This window comes from Gadus morhua, chromosome 9 (genome assembly GCF_902167405.1).
Source record: "Gadus morhua chromosome 9, gadMor3.0, whole genome shotgun sequence".
In the NCBI taxonomy this organism is placed as follows: Eukaryota; Metazoa; Chordata; class Actinopteri; order Gadiformes; family Gadidae; genus Gadus; species Gadus morhua.
The window spans coordinates 23,792,866-23,810,234 of record NC_044056.1 but is presented as its reverse complement, the minus strand read 5'-3'; the positions used below and the strand labels follow the sequence as shown (position 1 = coordinate 23,810,234).

General features: G+C 47.4%; 1 protein-coding gene across 1 annotated transcript in view; it reads right to left on the bottom strand.

The window, feature by feature from the left end:
* Positions 1 to 17,369, bottom strand: part of mrpl23 (mitochondrial ribosomal protein L23) — an 89,572-nt gene that overhangs the window by 16,169 nt on the left and 56,034 nt on the right. Inside the window, exon 4 of the mRNA XM_030365608.1 lies at positions 14,216 to 14,289. Within this exon, the coding sequence (XP_030221468.1) occupies positions 14,216 to 14,289 (74 nt within the window). The remainder of the gene's footprint in view (positions 1 to 14,215; positions 14,290 to 17,369) is intronic.

Genomic DNA, 17,369 nt, shown 5'->3' with positions numbered 1-17,369 from the left:
AAGAGAGAGAGAGAGAGAGAGAGAGAGAGAGAGAGAGAGAGAGAGAGAGAGAGAGAGAGAGAGAGAGAGAGAGAGAGAGAGAGAGAGAGAGAGAGAGAGAGAGAGAATACCCCTTAACAGTGGTATAATGAGCACATACCACAGCCTGTCGTGATCTATTGCTTAATAATAAATAGCTCTGGTTGTTGTTTCTGTTCCACGACATTTTGTATGTCATGTTTGTGGTGTGGGATGAAGAGAGTGGTAATGAATCAGATGTAGTGAGTGTAACATAATTCACCTACAGTATTTTGTTATGCGTTGTTCTTTCAATTGTGCTGTCGTTTACTGCATGTCATTTACTGTTTTGGTGGTTCAGGGATCGCTGTCCCTTTAAGGATTACGGCGTCTCATGACGTCAGAGCCCATGCGGGAATTGTTTACCTGCAGCACGTTTCGATTTCCGGCCTTTCTCTTTGACTAAATAAACGAGTCACACCACTGTGTGCTCAACGTGCGAAATTGTATCTTTCACTTATTGCAATTTCCACACAGATTTGTTTTGACACAATTGCGATTCAGCCTACGCATAGCATGGTCTGGCTCGAGTCCTCAGCCCCAAATTAATTGTGAGCTGTCTCCCCGGCAGTGGAATCGCTACAATATTGCAATCTAGGGAGGGGGCGTCGCTAACGTGTACGCTTGTATTACAGTCAACGAAGATAATATGTTTATCAAAATACTCATTTTAATGAAGGCACGATGGAAAATGTAATTGAGTAAAGAGTAGAATTCGAAATCAAATATTTACTTGAGTAAGAGTAAAATTACAGATTTAAAAAAGGAACGTGAAAAGTACTTTTTATCCGAAAAAAGTACTTTTTTACTCATTTGCGTTACTTGTAACGCGTTGATTCCCACCCCTGCCGAGAGCCTGGTCTGTCTGCACATACAGACAGATGGCAGGGCTGAGACAGGCCGCTGAGCAGGGGGCTGCGAGGGATCTGCTGGGATCGTTCAGCTCTGGTCCCTCCTACAACCCAAAAATCATTTCTGATCTCATTCTTCATGTGAGCCGTGTTTGGCAGTTAACAGTCCCCAGGGAAGAAGAAGAAGAAGACAAGAACAAGGACTACAATGACAAAAAGGTTTTTGTAGCAGAAGAATTTGATGCAATTCCAATATCCAAAACATGCATCCGATATTGACATCGCTCTCTCCAAAGCGTTCCCGGAAGTCCCGCCCACTCTCTCTCCAGCATAGCGCACATCTTAGGGGATGAGAACGCATGTGGACCAGGATAAGATGGGCCAGGACACTCAAGGTTCTCATCACACCGCCTGCACAGCATCAACACTGGCTGAGGAGAGAGAAGGAGCAAGAGGGCTTTCAGGGATCTGTTGTGGCCTGCCTACTGAGAGGTGTTGATGATGTGGTTAGAAAACCCATGGGGGATGTGATACTATGTTGGCCTTAACGAGAGAGATATACAAGATAAATAGACGGACGCAAAGATGGCGGATGGGGAGAGATCAACAGAGTGCAAAGACAACAGGAAGGACTGTATATGAGTGAGAGAGAGAGCGAGATCGAGACAGCTCGTGAGGTTACAGGGATAACAGTGAACAGCACTTCCCCGCCGGGCATCTCCAGAACTCTGGTCATTAACAGAGCTGTGGTGTTTTCACAGCAAGGCTCATTCAGTCCCACAGACACACACTGTGAACTTGGGGAGGACCAGGGGAAATCTGAACCAGTGATGCAGGGGCAGGAATGACCAGCGTGGCAGTGGATCAGAACAAACTTATTGGTTCATAAATCTAGAGAACTAATAATATTTCATCATTATTAGAAAAAATAAAAATATTAAGGCATACAATAAAAAAAAAGATGGCTGGACAACCGATCACCAAACACAACTGGAGAGAGGGCAGAGCGGCCATTGGAATGGTAAACACTCTGAGTCATTCAGCCATTGAATGAATGTCAAGAGTCTTTCTCCTGCAATCAGAGCTCCCTCCTGGGGTGATCCCAACGCATCCCTCTTCCCAGGGGCCGCGCGCCACATGAAGAGAGCCATCAGCGGACACACACATGGCCATTATACAGCACATTTCTCACAGCTGTGGTGAGCGTTCAGGACGGGGGCCCTTGCTCGGGGGCACGTTGAGTGAAGCGAGCCAGAAGGAGGGTCTTCAACATGCAACCGTCTGGTTGCCAGACGAGTGTGTTCTTCTCTGGAGGGAAGCCCTGTCCGACTCAGCCCTCCCAGCCGCCCTTTAGGGCGCTGATGACCGGGACCTGTCCCACTCAGCCCTCCCAGCCGCCCTTTAGGGCGCTGATGACCGGGACCTGTCCCACTCAGCCCTCCCAGCCGCCCTTTAGGGCGCTGACGACCGGGACCTGTCCCACTCAGCCCTCCCAGCCGTCCTATAGGGCGCTGACGACCGGGACCTGTCCCACTCAGCCCTCCCAGCCGTTCTATAGGGCGCTGACGACCGGGACCTGTCCCACTCAGCCCTCCCAGCCGTCCTATAGGGCGCTGGCGACCGGGACCCGGACGCTGCGGGGGTACGCCGGGCACGCTCTTCTTATGGCAGAGGAGGAAACCCAGCTCACAGCATGGGCCCGTTGCCATAGCGACCTGATTTCTCCGGCCTGTTGAGGTTGTTCACACAAGCAGAAAGGGGGCTGGGGAATGGGGAGGGGGAGGAGTGAGGAGGAAGAGGAGGAGCTGGAGGGAGATTCAGATTGGTGACTGTAAACAGCTCCTACTTCCAGGCATCTGGGTGGGCTTCACACACACACACACACACACAAACTCTCTCAGCCTGGCTCCCTCGCTCTGACATACACACAACCCAGAGAAAGAGACCAGAAAGACTTCCCTGACCTGCCCTCGGTTCCCTTCTCACAGAAACCGGTCTGATCACGTAGCTTTGAACGTGAAGCTACGTGAAACACTGATAATTAGAAACATACAAACATTAGCCAACACAAGAGCTTACTGAGAAGCCTTCCCTTTCAGAGAGACAGAGGGCTAGACATAGAGAGAGAGAGAGAGAGAGAGAGAGAGAGAGAAAGGAAGTCACAGAGACGAAGAGCCAGAGAGAGAGAAACAGAGACACAGAGTACAAGAGAGAGTGAGAACGAGAGAATAAGAGACAGAGACAGAAAGAGACATAGAGAGCAACAGATTAAATGGAATGGCCCCCAGTAATGCAAACACACACACATCAACACTTGTGCGCGCACCCGTGTGTATATCTATTGAGCGTGTGTGAGTGTATGTGATTGCATGTCCGGGCATGTCTGTGGCGAGTGTTACTGGAGATGGGGAACTCTGGTGACAGTGAGATCTTTGAGGGAGAGATCAGCCTGATCCAAGTATCACCCAGACCTCTGGCCAACCCCCCGGCCCACAACCCCCATAAAAGTCCTGTAGCCTACTTCCATCTGTTGGAGGCCCACAACAGACAACAACAACAACCAGCACAGAGTCCATCCACCCGGCCAGAAATATCCCATCACCACACACTAAACCAGGTCACTGCAGAGACCCCTCCACCAGGTAACCAAACACTAAACAAGGTCACTGCAGAGACCCCTACACCAGGTCACCACACACTACACCAGGTCACTGCAGAGACCCCTACACCAGGTCACTGCAGAGACCACTACACCAGGTCACCAGACACTACACCAGGTCACTGCAGAGACCACTACACCAGGTCACCACACACTACACCAGGTCACTGCAGAGACCCATCGAAACACTCAACCCATAAATGAAGCTACTGTCACAATGGCACCCATTCCCATCAGGGACCATGATGGAAATAAGTGCTTGCACTTATGCCGCTTTTCCACTGCATGGTACCAGCTCGACTCGACTCAGCTCGCATTTTTTGCGTTTCCACCACGAAAACATGGTATCTGGTACCTGAAGTGGCTGCTTTTTTTAGTGCCGCCTCGCTCTAGGTTCCAAGCGGCTGAGCCGATGCTAAAAGGTGACGTCGGCAGACGGCCGGCCACTGATTGGCCAGAGAGTGTGACGAAGTCACGAGAGCGACATGGCAACCATGCTGGTAACAGCCATAGCAGCGCCGCAGCCAACATATTCCACTTCTTCAACATGCCAGCTAATAATAGTAATGTTATCGATGTCCTCCATTGTTGTTATGTGGGTTCTCTCCATGTGTGGGTTCCGTAGGTGTTGTTTGCGTCGCGTACAAAAATACGTCACGGCCCTTTCGCGCAGCCGACCCCGCCCACGTCCAGGAGGTACCATTTGCGGTGGAAAACGACCCGTGCTGCTGCCGTGTCGAGTCGTGTCGAGTCGAGTCGAGCTACATGTGCGATGGAAAAGCGGCATTAGTCATGTTTTTCTTTTATCCCTTGGATATGTCTTTATTCCAAATAAATCAAAATCCCAGCTCCTTACGGTCGACCATACCCCCCTTTGCGTCCCCCGAGTTGAACCCCATAGCACACACGCACAGCTGTCTGCTGTCATTATCCCCTTTGTCTGTGTGCACCCCGACACCATCCACCCCTCACCCCCACCTCTGTCTGGTAAAGCGCACGACAACAACAGGATCAGACCCCCACCCCAAATACAGATATGCAGGGTACCCGGGAATGTTGCCTGAAGCTTCTCACTGCAACACAAACATACTTCCTTCATCATGTGGAAGGAATATAAAGAGCTTTATGCCCCAATGAAAACAGACGCACAGGCTCAAAAAATACACGTTATGTGGACTTTACGTTTTTTTTGTATGCATTGACTTTATTGACTTATTTCTTTGCATCTTCATTTTAATTCATACATTTTCATTCAAACTTAATATTAACGTTCAGTCATAAGTTATTTCTAAGCAGATAGTTAATGATGAGATGAACATTAATAAATGCTGTGGCATTCCATCCAGTGGTAGGCTGTCATACATCTGGCTGGACACTCCCACTTTTCCAAAGGGTAGATTTACATTTACATTGAGGGCATTTAGCAGACTCTTTTATCCAAAGCGACTACAAAGCGAAGTACATTTGTCAGAAGAAGGTGAATCAATAAATTGCGGTCGGTACAGTAAGGATGTCTTAGCCGTAGATTTAGACGTGCTATTAATTGCTAGCTAATCAACATCCCACCTGGTGGTACAATAGGGTTCCTTTAACATAACTTATGAATCATCTACAAATGTATAGAAATGTGTTGTGAATTATTAGTTTATCAGTAATTTAAGGCTTATAAATGCCTTATAACAGAAAGTTATTATAAGTATAAGCCTTTTTACACACCAGTAAACCCCATTCCAATAACTTGTGTTTGAAATATGTACACTGTTGCTTAATTCCCCACAATTATATTTTGTCCTAATTACAATTAAAGATTTGTTATACTACAGGTCCCACCCAGAGGTCAGGCTGCCTCTCAGGACATATCCAATGTTCGTTTTTTTACTTCATTTGTTGGAGGCTGGATCACCGAGGACATACCTCCACCCAAAGACTTTGTAGGGTCACATTCCCTACAGGCACAAAATAGTCTTCCACATAAAACATTTGACGATCCTTGTTGAATGATTGTCATTCCATGGACATTGACCCACCACATTGACCCACAACACAAACATCATGTATGTCAGGTTGTAAACGTAATGCAGTGAACGTAGCCTTGGGTTTTCAAAAACTCCAGCCCCTCCAAGCACTCTCTCACTCACACACACACACACACACACACACACACACACACACACACACACACACACACACACACACACACACACACACACCACACACACACACACACACAACACACACACTCTGAAGAGTGTCACCACCAGCTGGTGGAGGAACATAAAAAAACATGCGTAGCAAAACAGGAAATGCATCAGCAGGGGCCTATCAGAGGGCTTTATCTGGTCACAGACTGCCCTTCTGAGAAACTGTGTGGCGCCAAATGCTGATTGGCCTATCAAAAATGCAGCCGTGTCATTACAGGTCAAGACGTCAAAAGGTCAGCGGTAATCAAAGGGGTTTTTACGCGTGTGCGTATGTGTGCGTGCGTGTGTATGTGCGTTACCATGGTGATCTAAACAACAGGGGGGATCCTGGGGGAAACACAAGAGGTTGTGTTGGAAAGAGGGCAGAGGGAACGCTGTGACATCATCAGGTGACGGGCAGATTACAGAAAGAGAAAGAGAAGACGCATTCCTCCTACATTCAGAATACAGTGGTGCCCAGAATGCAAAGGTCCAAATAGAAGGCAAACCGTGGCTTACACAGTACCCTCTATGTTTTCCCGACATTACGTCCGTCTGTTCTCAAGACCTGGCCAACCTTTCTTTATGGAGATGCAGACCATTCGAGGGCCGTCAAATGATTGTTATTTATCTCCTCCCTTGTATTTTTACATTGGGTTATTTTTCATTTTTCCCATTGTTGGCCCGTAATGTCATCAACGTCTGCAACTTCATCTGAAGGCAGCGACCATCAAACGTAATCCCCGGCACACACCTTCGGCACTCTTTTGTATCCGGTGCAAGCTAACCCTCTGCCTGCAGAACCATCAGTCCAGAGCATAAGAACCGGTACTAAACAGGGCGTCTGAGCACCAGAACCGGCCCCTAAACAGGGCGTCTGACCACCAGAACCGGCCCCTAAACAGGGCGTCTGACCACCAGAACCTGCCCCTAAGCAGGGCGTCTGACCACCAGAAACGGCCCATAAACAGGGCTTCTGAGCACCAGAACCGGCCCCTAAACAGGCCATCTGACCACCAGACAGCCCCTAAACAGGGCGTCTGACCACCAAAACGGGCCCCTAAACAGGGGATCTGAGCAGCCATATCACCAGACACTCTCTACACTTCCGCTTGCGGGCAGAGAGTAGACTGCACCAAACACAGACACAGTCCACTATCTTTAGCGATGACACAACACCGCTACAGAAGACAACAGAACACAGAAACCACAGTCAGACATGAATGGGAAAACCAGATAAACACTGCAGAGAGAGACAAGATGAAGGGGACAGTCGAGTAACCAGCGGCAATGGAGGAAAAGTGACATTTATTTACTTTAATCTGTTCGGAGTTCATAAATAATCAAACCACTACGATATACTAACAACAGTCGGACAAAAAGGGACAGAAGGAAGAAGAGGTGGACAAACCGTGGTCAGGAGGGAGAGACAGAGAGAAAGAGAGACAACAGGAGAATGAGACAGAGAGAAAGGGAGGGATGGAGAGAAAGAGAAAACAGGAGAACGAGAGAGAAGAGAGAAAGGGAGGGATGGAGAGAAAGAGAGGAAGAGAGACAACAGGAAAACGAGAGAGAAAGGGAGGGATGGAGAGAAAGGAAGAGACAACAGAATGAGAGAGAAGAATAAGGGAGAGATGGAAAGAAAGAGAGGAAGAGAGACAACAGGAGAACGAGAGAGAAGAGAGATAAAGGGAGGGATGGAGAGAAAGTCAGATAAAGTGAAAGACAGACCGAGAGAAAGAGCGGGAGGGTTTGAGAAAAATAGGGTTGGAAAGATATTGAGAGTGATAAAGGGAGAGCTGAAAGCAGTTGGGAGAACCTGAAGGCCTCTACTGGAGAAACTGAAGAAACAACCTTTGCGTGTGAGAGTCAAACCGGATGCTTCGGACCCTGGTCTCTCCTTTATAATTCATATTTTATGACACACAGACACACACACTTTAGAACTGGATCTATCCTTTTGGGGATGCTTATCACCACCAGATTCCCAAGCTTTGCCTATCAGCCTTGTCACAAACACACACACACACACACACACACACACACACACACACACACACACAGTAATTAGTGTATCAGCTCTGTACTTCCTTCCTAGAATGCTGACCGATACATTACTCGCCTGAGACGGAGGAGAGAAAGGTGGAGGGGGAGGGGGAGCGAGGAGGAGGCAGAAGGGAGAGAGTGGGGGTGAGGGAGAGACGGAGACAGAGAGGGAGCGAGAAGTGGAGGGAGTTCATGATAATTAGCAGGATAAGTAAGGGTGAGGCAGTGCAAGGAGAGGAAGAGAGGAAGAGGCAGACAGACAGGCTGCTATTGGCGTGACAGGGTGAAATTGCGGCAGACGGAGAGGAGGTGGAACCATTAGGATCCAAATAGCTGAAAATAATAAAATTTCAACCCGATAAGCAGGAAATCCCCCCCCCCGTCCCCCCCTGGGGGGCCCCCAGCCCTGATCCAGCACCGCCAGAGTGTGTGTTGGGCACAGACATAGAGGTGTGGGATATAAAGACACCAGAGCCCCCTGTTCTGTACCCCTAGCTGCTCAGCTAGCCAAACTCACACACACACACCCAGACTCACACACACACTCTCCTGTGGCGTTTGTGAGATCCCCCCCCCCCCCCCCCCCCTCTCCCACTCTTGCTCGCTCTCTCTCTCTCTTACACACACACACAACCCCCCCCCCTCCCACCACCACAGGGTCCATTGTTAAGCAACAAGGAGTCAATAACAGAAAGGAGATATCAGAGTTAATGTAGGAGAAGAGGAAAGAAAAAGACAGAGAGAGGGAAAAAAAACAGAACAGCCAAACGTTGCCATCTAGTGTCTACCCGACAGGAAGGGCACAGCTGATATTTGTGAGATCCTGGACTCACTTTCATCTGTTATCATCGGTCATATCTCCCTCTCACTCCCCCTGGAGGTGCATATGGGGGAGGAGGTGATTCACCTCAACAACCGTGATCCTTATGTGACTCTCCACCACGGCTATACAACCCCTATATTGTTTTGTCAGTTGGTCGCCAGGCAGACTGTGTCCTGGGAGGAGGAGCGATGTGATTGGAGCGCCTGGGTTGTTGGGTTGCTGTTGCCGAGAGGCTGCCAAGACTGAATTTTGACACCTTATTTACTTCTTTTTAGGAACTAACACTCGCACACACACACGAGCACACACACACACACACACACGTGACCACACAGCTGTGTCTAACTGGATGTGGGTGTGTGCACCAGGGAGGAACCTGGCCTGGGTGAGAAAGAGAGAGAGAAAAAGCGATTGGTGGAGTTTTGCCAATATCCCGAAGGTATTCCCTATGTTTATCAGTTATTTTCTGCTGAGCAGGACAAGCTTTCAGACTCAAGTCATGGTAGCCGTTAAATGTGGAGCATTATGAAGTGCGATACCAATAATACGTCATGCACATATATATCAATTGACATGTGTGTGTGTGTCTCTTTCAGCGATACAAGTACCGTCACTGGTCTAGGAGTGTCCTCACAAAAATGTCAACAGCTAACTTTTTATTTACAAAAATAAATAGATAAATGGTAAGTCTTTTTTTGCTGAGGACCCCCGCTGGCCCATCTATGTTCCTCCAGTCTGTTACTCAGCGTACAACACTAGGTGCGTTTCCATCCCCCTAATTTAATGCGAACTTTGAAGTATCGAATCAGTTAACGGTGATGGAAACACCAAAATTCGCATCAAAATCCTCTAAATCGCAAAAAAGTCTATCCGCTCGCTTGAGGTGGTTTTTGAGAAATGCGAAACAGAGTAAATTCGCAAAATGGGAGATGGAAACACATTTTGCGAATCAGCTGTGACGTAGCGAACTTTGAACAAACAGGACTGACAGTCTTTCAGATTTCGGCATAACGACCGGCCATAGCAACCCTGCCGACATCAACGTGTAACGTCATCACCCTATTCCGCTCCAACCACTTGATGGAAACGCACCTAATTCGAATTAATTTTTTGCGAACTTTCTAAAGATTTGCATCACCTTTTAGATGGAAACGCAGCTACAGGCCTGCCTCTGAGGCCCTTTGCAGTCTCTCCACCCTGGCGCCATGGAGAAGCTGTAGAGCTGTCCTACACACGACCGAAACACACTGCTGGTGCTTCAAGTGATGCTGATAGTAAAGCTCTAGCGGGCCACACTACGCAAACTTTTTTGAGCTGTATTTGTTGATGTGTGATATCTATAACTGTCTGCAGTTTCACTAATGTAATCAAAAGAACAACGATGTACTGTGCAGCATTTCTGAATTATATGGGAACAATATGCAGCAACTCAAATCTTTGACTCTTTGCCTCATCGTTCCTAGCCTGACTTGTAAGTGACTTTCAATAAAAGTTGACATCTCATTTCTTTTTACTTCTCTCCTGGATTGCTAGAAGAGCTGATTGAATGCATCGTTATCTGGTTATGTGGACAATGTTGTAACTAATCAGGAAGCCAATTACCTTTCAATACATATGTGCTCTAATCCTGATTCATATGTCCACCTAAATTATATATAATCATATATAGGGATGGGATCTCCTCTAATCATAAGGTCCTACTCTCAGGTACAGTGGAATGAGTGTTATAACTTGCATGAATGCATCCTTTTAGAAAAGGGATTAACGTTTATAATGCATTGAACAGCAGTTATGAAACTACATTATTTACCTTATGAAACACTGTGCATATAATTAATTGATAAACAACTGACTCCCACCCAAGGTGCAATGAAAACTGGAAGGTAGTAGGAAATCTACAACCTCCACACAACAAACGGATCATTTCAACAATCAAACCTACAGAAGAAAACTAGAGGGAGAGAAAGAGCGGTGTTCATACTGAAGGTAGAGCTAGAACCATGTGTTCAGAGGACAGTTACGACACCATGACAGAGTACAAAAAACAACAACCATCATGGCACCGGCGCAGTGGAAGCAGACCGAACAACTCAAACCATCTCCCAGCCCCCCTTACTCACACCCCATTGCTCCCTCCTCCTCTTCCTCCACCCCCCCCATCCTGTACCCCTGTTCACCCCAATCCACCCGCCTTCCCCAAACCCACCGCCCCCGATTTGTCTCTGGGCCTCCCTGCTCTGGCATAACTCCACCATGCCCTTACTCACCTCCCCTGCCTTCCCCCCTCAAAGCCCCCCTCACACACACACATGTGTACGCACTCTTTCCCACTGACACTCTCACTCTTTCCCACACACACACAGAGCTACTATCTCTTCTCCTCTGCACCGAGGTCTCCCCTTAGCCAATAGGAAAATGGCCGTCATGGAAGCCTGCTAAAGAGAGGCCTACCCTGAACCACAAACCCGGAGTAGGAACATAGATGTGGTGGTGGTGGTGGGGGGGGGGGGGGGGGGGGCAACATATTACTGCCGCAATATTAGCTGATGGAGAGAAGAGGGGGGCTGGGGTCTGGGGGGCTGGGGTCTGAGGGGCTTGCTGTGAGCTCGAGCCCACAGAACACTCACCAACATATGGAGTAAATTAGGAACAATCTTATTTTTTACCGACCACTGTGTTTTTTTCCCTCCTTGAGTTCAGCCTGTGTGTGTGTGTGTGTGTGTGTGTGTGTGTGTGTGTGTGTCGTGCACACACACATAAACATGGAGGAAAAAGAATGACTGATTGAGTGAGGTACAATAAGAGAAAAGAGAAGATTTCTCAGCAAAGAAGATGGAATAGAGAAAGGAAAGCTGTTGGCCGCCCAGGCCAAGTTTGGAGCCTGGATGTAAACAACCGGTCCCCAGGGCAGCGCACAGACGAGCATCCCCCAGCTCACCGGTGGCGAGACACCCTGAGAAGAGTACGAATGACAACACTGCCGTCTCTCTGGGAAACTGCACCAACTGGGCGTGTGTGTGTGTGTGTGTGTGTGTGTGTGTGTGTGTGTGTGTGTGTGTGTGTGTTGTTCTGCGTCGTCTCTCCCTGTGGTCGGTCTTCGGGGAGGTGCAGGATGCATTACCTTGAGCGACTCTGCCGGGAGAACCAGTCACATAGTCATGCTCAGACCGCCAGCCTCATCACAGGTCCAACAAGGAGGAGGAGATCCCTCCTCTGAGAACATCAACTCTTGGATGACATCTCCCCTTGCAGGGACATGCTTCCGGTTAGCCCGTTATAAGCATGGTCTGCATAAGGTCCACCAAGGACGATCAAATAGCAAAAACCCTCTGATGAGAGCCTGTATCTCTCATCAAGAATATTCTCAGGCAATGCCAAGGGATCGGTCTCGAAAGAGCCTCTGTCGGAGAGACCCCTGTACGATAAGGGTTCAGAGGTCCACGGGAACACCCAGTAATGGTGACGCCATTCTCAAAGGAGGGGCTAAGAAGCTGCGCACGCCGATCTAATCCGATAGACTTAGCTGAAAACTTGCACCCGACCAGGTTTGGTTGAGAGCATACGTCTCCATGGTGACACAGCGACTAAAAGAGATCGACTTTCGTGGCCCAGCTAACCTAGGCTTTGAGCGCAACATACCTCGCTAACCCACTAATCGAGGTTCGTAGTACAGGGCACGCATGCTGTCCGGGGTGTTTTGATTTCAGGTGATGGATCAAGCTGGATGTGTTGAAAGTCTTCGCAGATGTTCCCCCTCTAGAAAGTTCAGCAGAACAATGTCTGCAAACGGCCTTATTTGCTTTGTTTCCTGAAACTTTAAAATGCTTCCACACTGCCATGTTTGCTGCATTATGTGTGCGCAGATTTTTTTCTCTCTGCTTGGTTTCTTGTTAACAGGTGCGCTCGGCTCTTTTTTCATCGCTATGTATTGTCATGAAGTTGTTTACAAACTTACGTGCGGCTCTTTTTTAATCTCTCTTTTGATGATGCGCACCCGGCTCATTCCACAGTGTTTGCCTTTTTTATTTTTTCTCACATCATCAAAAATAGAAATGTTCGGTATTTTCTTTCGGCCTTTTTACATCTTCGGCCGAAACCGAAAATTATGTTTTGAGCCATTTTCAGTCTAACATTTTCGGTGGCCGAATTTTCGGTGCATCCCTAGATCCCAGTGAGATGGGAGGTATTCCGACTACCAAAGCAATGGGTGAGCACAGGCAGGGGTTTAAAACCATGATTAACGCAAATATTTATGTCAAGGGAGATTATGACGATTGCACTTTAATGACATGACATCGATTTGTTTCAGTTAATAGCTGAAAGCAGTAGTTGATCTACCGACGTTCTTACGCCCAGCGATGAACTCTGATTCGCTGGATCCGTCCTGACAGCTAGTTTCACATTAAAGCACGTTCTCCCGGTTGCCTCCAGGAGTGAACCCAGCAGGAACCAGCAGGTATTTTGAGTCAGCACGACATAAACAAGTGTCACAACGCTGCACACTCATCTGGCTCGAGATCAAGACCGCACTTGCCACTTAATCTTCTTCAAAGCATTCCTTTAGAAGACATGCCATTTAAATATTTGTGCTCTTGTGTGGTTTTGTTTGGCGTGTGAAAACGTCACCCCGTGGTTGGTTCCCACAGCAGGAGGTGCCAGCTGACCTGATGTTCAACCTGAACCGAGGTGTGAAGGAAACCATTGGGAGGGACCAATGTGTCTGGTGGAAACGCCACCAACGATGTTATGCACCGTTAAACAGGAACACACACACACAGAGCCCCGTACACATACACAAAAACCGGGCGAGCTGGCCAAGATAACCATACCCTAATATATGTAATAGGTCTGGCATGTAACCAACCGCGACCTTTGACATTGAGTTCAGGTAGGCTGCAGCTCCGTCAAGAGAGAGAGTGTGTGTGAGTGTGCGTGCACGTGCTAAGTGTTTGCCTGTGTGTGTTTGTGAGGAATAGAGTGTGTGCAAGAGAGTTTGGTTGTCGTAGCTTACAGTCACAGTATAGACCACATACGTTATGCTATGCCTGTAGTGTGCAACATTTATTTTGGCTGTACATTGTGCAACCCAAATAAGAGATTAATGAATGTTTTTTAAATCAAGCCAGACGCTGTTTTCTCCATGGTTCTTTCTGCACTGAGGATGATTAACTTTGTTTGCTAAATTGCTCGTTTAGCTGTCACTGTCACAGTAACTGGCTATTGTGCATATCGAGCCGTTAGTGCCAGAATCCCATCTTTTACGATTCACCACTCTCAAAAAGCCCAGTGGCCATTGTGATTAAAAAATAGGTTTTGGTATGAGAGTTATGAAGATATAATCTCCGAGACTAGGCTATGGGTAAAACGATTTACTTGGTTTTTAAAAACGTATAATTCCCCTTGCTTGTAACCATGCCAGCAAGAACCAGGTTATTCAGCGCATCAGAACTCGTAATCCGACAGTTTAATAAGCTGGTTGTTCATAAAATATTTGAGTTTTTCTGTCATCTCCAACAAATATCTCCTTGAGGGTGGAACGCTTTGTACGATGAAAACAAGTCTTCTTACCAAACAAAGTGTGCGTGTGGTGTGATCTTACCAGCTGCACATAGGCCACTTTATAATCAGGCTGTTTAACCTTCTGGTTCAGATGGTTTCTCTTCTTGTTGGAACCTGTGAGAAACAGAAGAGTATCATTTCAATGGAGCCCACTGTTAAGATAAAACATTTAGTGCAAGATGCAGGCGAACATTAGCCTGGTCCTACCAGACTCTCGGACTTCATTTAATTTGTACCGAGAGTCTGGACCAACTTAATTGACAAACGTTAACTCACTTGAAGGCGGGTGTCTGTTGAAGTTTAAAACTATTGGATCTGCCCAGTGCCACTCTGGATCTGCCATATACAATCGCTAACGTTTGGCGGGGAATCACGTTGCGTGCAGGCTGTAAACAAACCAATCACTGTGCGTGAAGATGTCCGTCAATGAGAGCTGACTTTAACATCATTGATCTCGGCGACTTCCTCTGTTCACTGATTGGACGCAGAAAATCTAGACGGAGAAAACCCACTAACATACTGCAGACCCAGACCTAGTACTGAAGGGAAATTTAAATTGAGCTTAGGCGGGCGGAGCCAGGCTGGGCGAACACTAGGTAAATACGGAGAATGGTTGATAAGAAAGCTCTCTCATAAGGAATAAAATTCACTGAACACTCAATTTATGTTTCTTTTGAAATATGTTTGAAACATTAAATGTACATTTAAATGTTCAATCAACAATGCATATAAAAAGTTAAATTCAAAAAGGAAACAACACTGGACCCTGGTCCCCAAAGAAAATAAAGTAAATCAAATGGGTGGAGACTAGGGATGGGCACGAGTAGTAAATTCCAAACTCGAGTGATCGACGGAATTCCTCGAGGATCAATCGAATACTTGTTTAATCAAATCTATTTTTAGAATGCAACGCATCTGCAGCAGGAATAGGCCTAATGATGAACGGCAATATTACCAACCAAACATGTAATGCTTATTCTCCATCAAAACAGTCAGAGTTATCAGAGTAATCATTATTTATTTTTGCAAACGTTCAAAACACATTTTCCTTACAAAAATAAAAATGCGTCTCACAATTTAAATCACGTCGAACCAAGGCCTGTAACGGTTTAAAAAAAACAAATACAAAACAAGTAGCCTAACCATTGCAAATAATTTAAAGCTGCAAATTAAACGGCAGCAAATGGACTATGGAAATACTCAGCGTGGTGACCTTCTCTGCACGGCCGGGACGCGTCTTGCGGCGGTGAAAATAGCCGACACACTTGATTGCTGCGGGTCTGCTTTCCCGAACTCACCGTTGTGTTTCAGAAGCATATGTTGCCGCATAGTACTTGTAGTACTCTGGTAGCTCGATTCCGCTTGGCATATTTTACATTTCACCTTATGATCTCCTATTTCTTTAAAGTATTTCAATTCTTCGCTGTGCTTTGCTTTAATCGCCATCTCTTAACTTTTTGAATTTTGGCGTGCCTGCACACGGCACGGCACGCACCACACAGAAATTTGATACATTTCATTTGCTTTGTGCCCACGGCATGCGTTAGTGGCGCCGCACAGAAAATGTATACATTTGCTTCAGAAAACTTTGTTTGTGTGTGTATATGCAAACTCGAGTTTGCCTGTCCACCCAACCGAGTTCATTTGTAACGAGGAGTACTCGAGTAATCGATTCCTCACGCCCATCCCTAGTGCAGACTAAAGACTTTTTAGGCCAATGGTTCAATGGTAGAAGGGACTGTACCACCAGTGACCAGGCTGCTTATGATGATGGTGACTACATGGCTCTAGCAACAAACTCATACGTGGATCAGTGCACAAGAACGTAATGCGCCCTCCAGGACTATTTGTTTGGACAGTGGAAATAACCACTCCGTGAAAAAAAAGAAAACAAAAGTAGAATTTATTTTGATATGCCGTCTGCAGCTGCACTCTTGTCTGTCCGTGGGAAAAAGTGCTATCAAATTTGTAGCTGCATCTTTTTTTAATGGGGCCTCAACAAGTTAGGGCCATATACGTTGTGAAAATAGAATGGGATACATACTCCCCCCGACGTGATCTACCAGGAGGCAGGGTAATGGAGTAGGCTCTCCAGACTCTCACAGAGGCGACAACAACCAAGACAGAGGGCCCTATCTTGCATCCGGCGCAAGTGACTTAGTCACTGGCGCATGTGTCGTTGCTAGTTTACAACTGGCGCAGAGCGTTCTTTTCCCACCAGCGCCACTCGCCGGTAAATTAGGGATTGATCATGCGCCCCAAGGGGCGGTTCGGCGGAAGGAGGAGGCGTGTTCTGGCGCAAACAGTATTTTGCCGTCTCTGAATACCATTGCGCTACCGACCAGGAAATACCTGGTATAAAGTCAGTAGCGTTGTTGAGATGCTATTTTAAGGGCGCATGCATACATGCGCATGCGATGCATACGGATTGCTTGTGCCCCTCGCGCATACACTTTGCTTCTCTCATCTACCTAGCCGCACATTCTTGGTAAATTATTTGGGAAAGAACAGCTGATGCAGCGGTAATAAGTTGTACTTTTAAATCAATGCATCTACACCGTACAGCAAACACATATTTTCTTGACACAGACATCGTGTAGGCCTACATGCCCATAACTTTTAGGATTGATGAGTAGGCCTATTTGATCGTGAAAAACATTGTTTTACCACGAGTGAGTGTTAAAAACAATGAATGAATGCGGGCGCGCGTGTGTGCTCTGTTTAAACACACGCAAACTAAACACTCTCATCATCATCTCATCTTCGTTCGCTTATCCGGGGTCGGGTCGCGGGGGGAGCAGCTCAAGCAGGGGGCCCCAGACTTCCCTTTCCCGGGCCACATTGACCAGCTCTGACGGGGGGATCCCGAGGCGTTCCCAGGCCAGTGTTGAGATATAATCTCTCCACCTAGTCCTGGGTCTTCCCCGAGGTCTCCTCCCCACTGGACGTGCCTGAAACACCTCCCAAGGAAGGCGCCCAGTGGGCATCGTTACCAGATGCCCGAACCACCTCAGCTGACTCCTTTCTAAGTAAAGGAGCAGCGGCTCTAATCCGAGTTCCTCACGGAGGGCTGAGCTTCTCACCCTATCCCTAAGGGAGACGCCAGCCACCCTTCTGAGAAAACTCATCTCGGCCGCTTGTACCCGCGATCTCGTCCTTTCGGTCATCACCCAACCCTCATGACCATAGGTGAG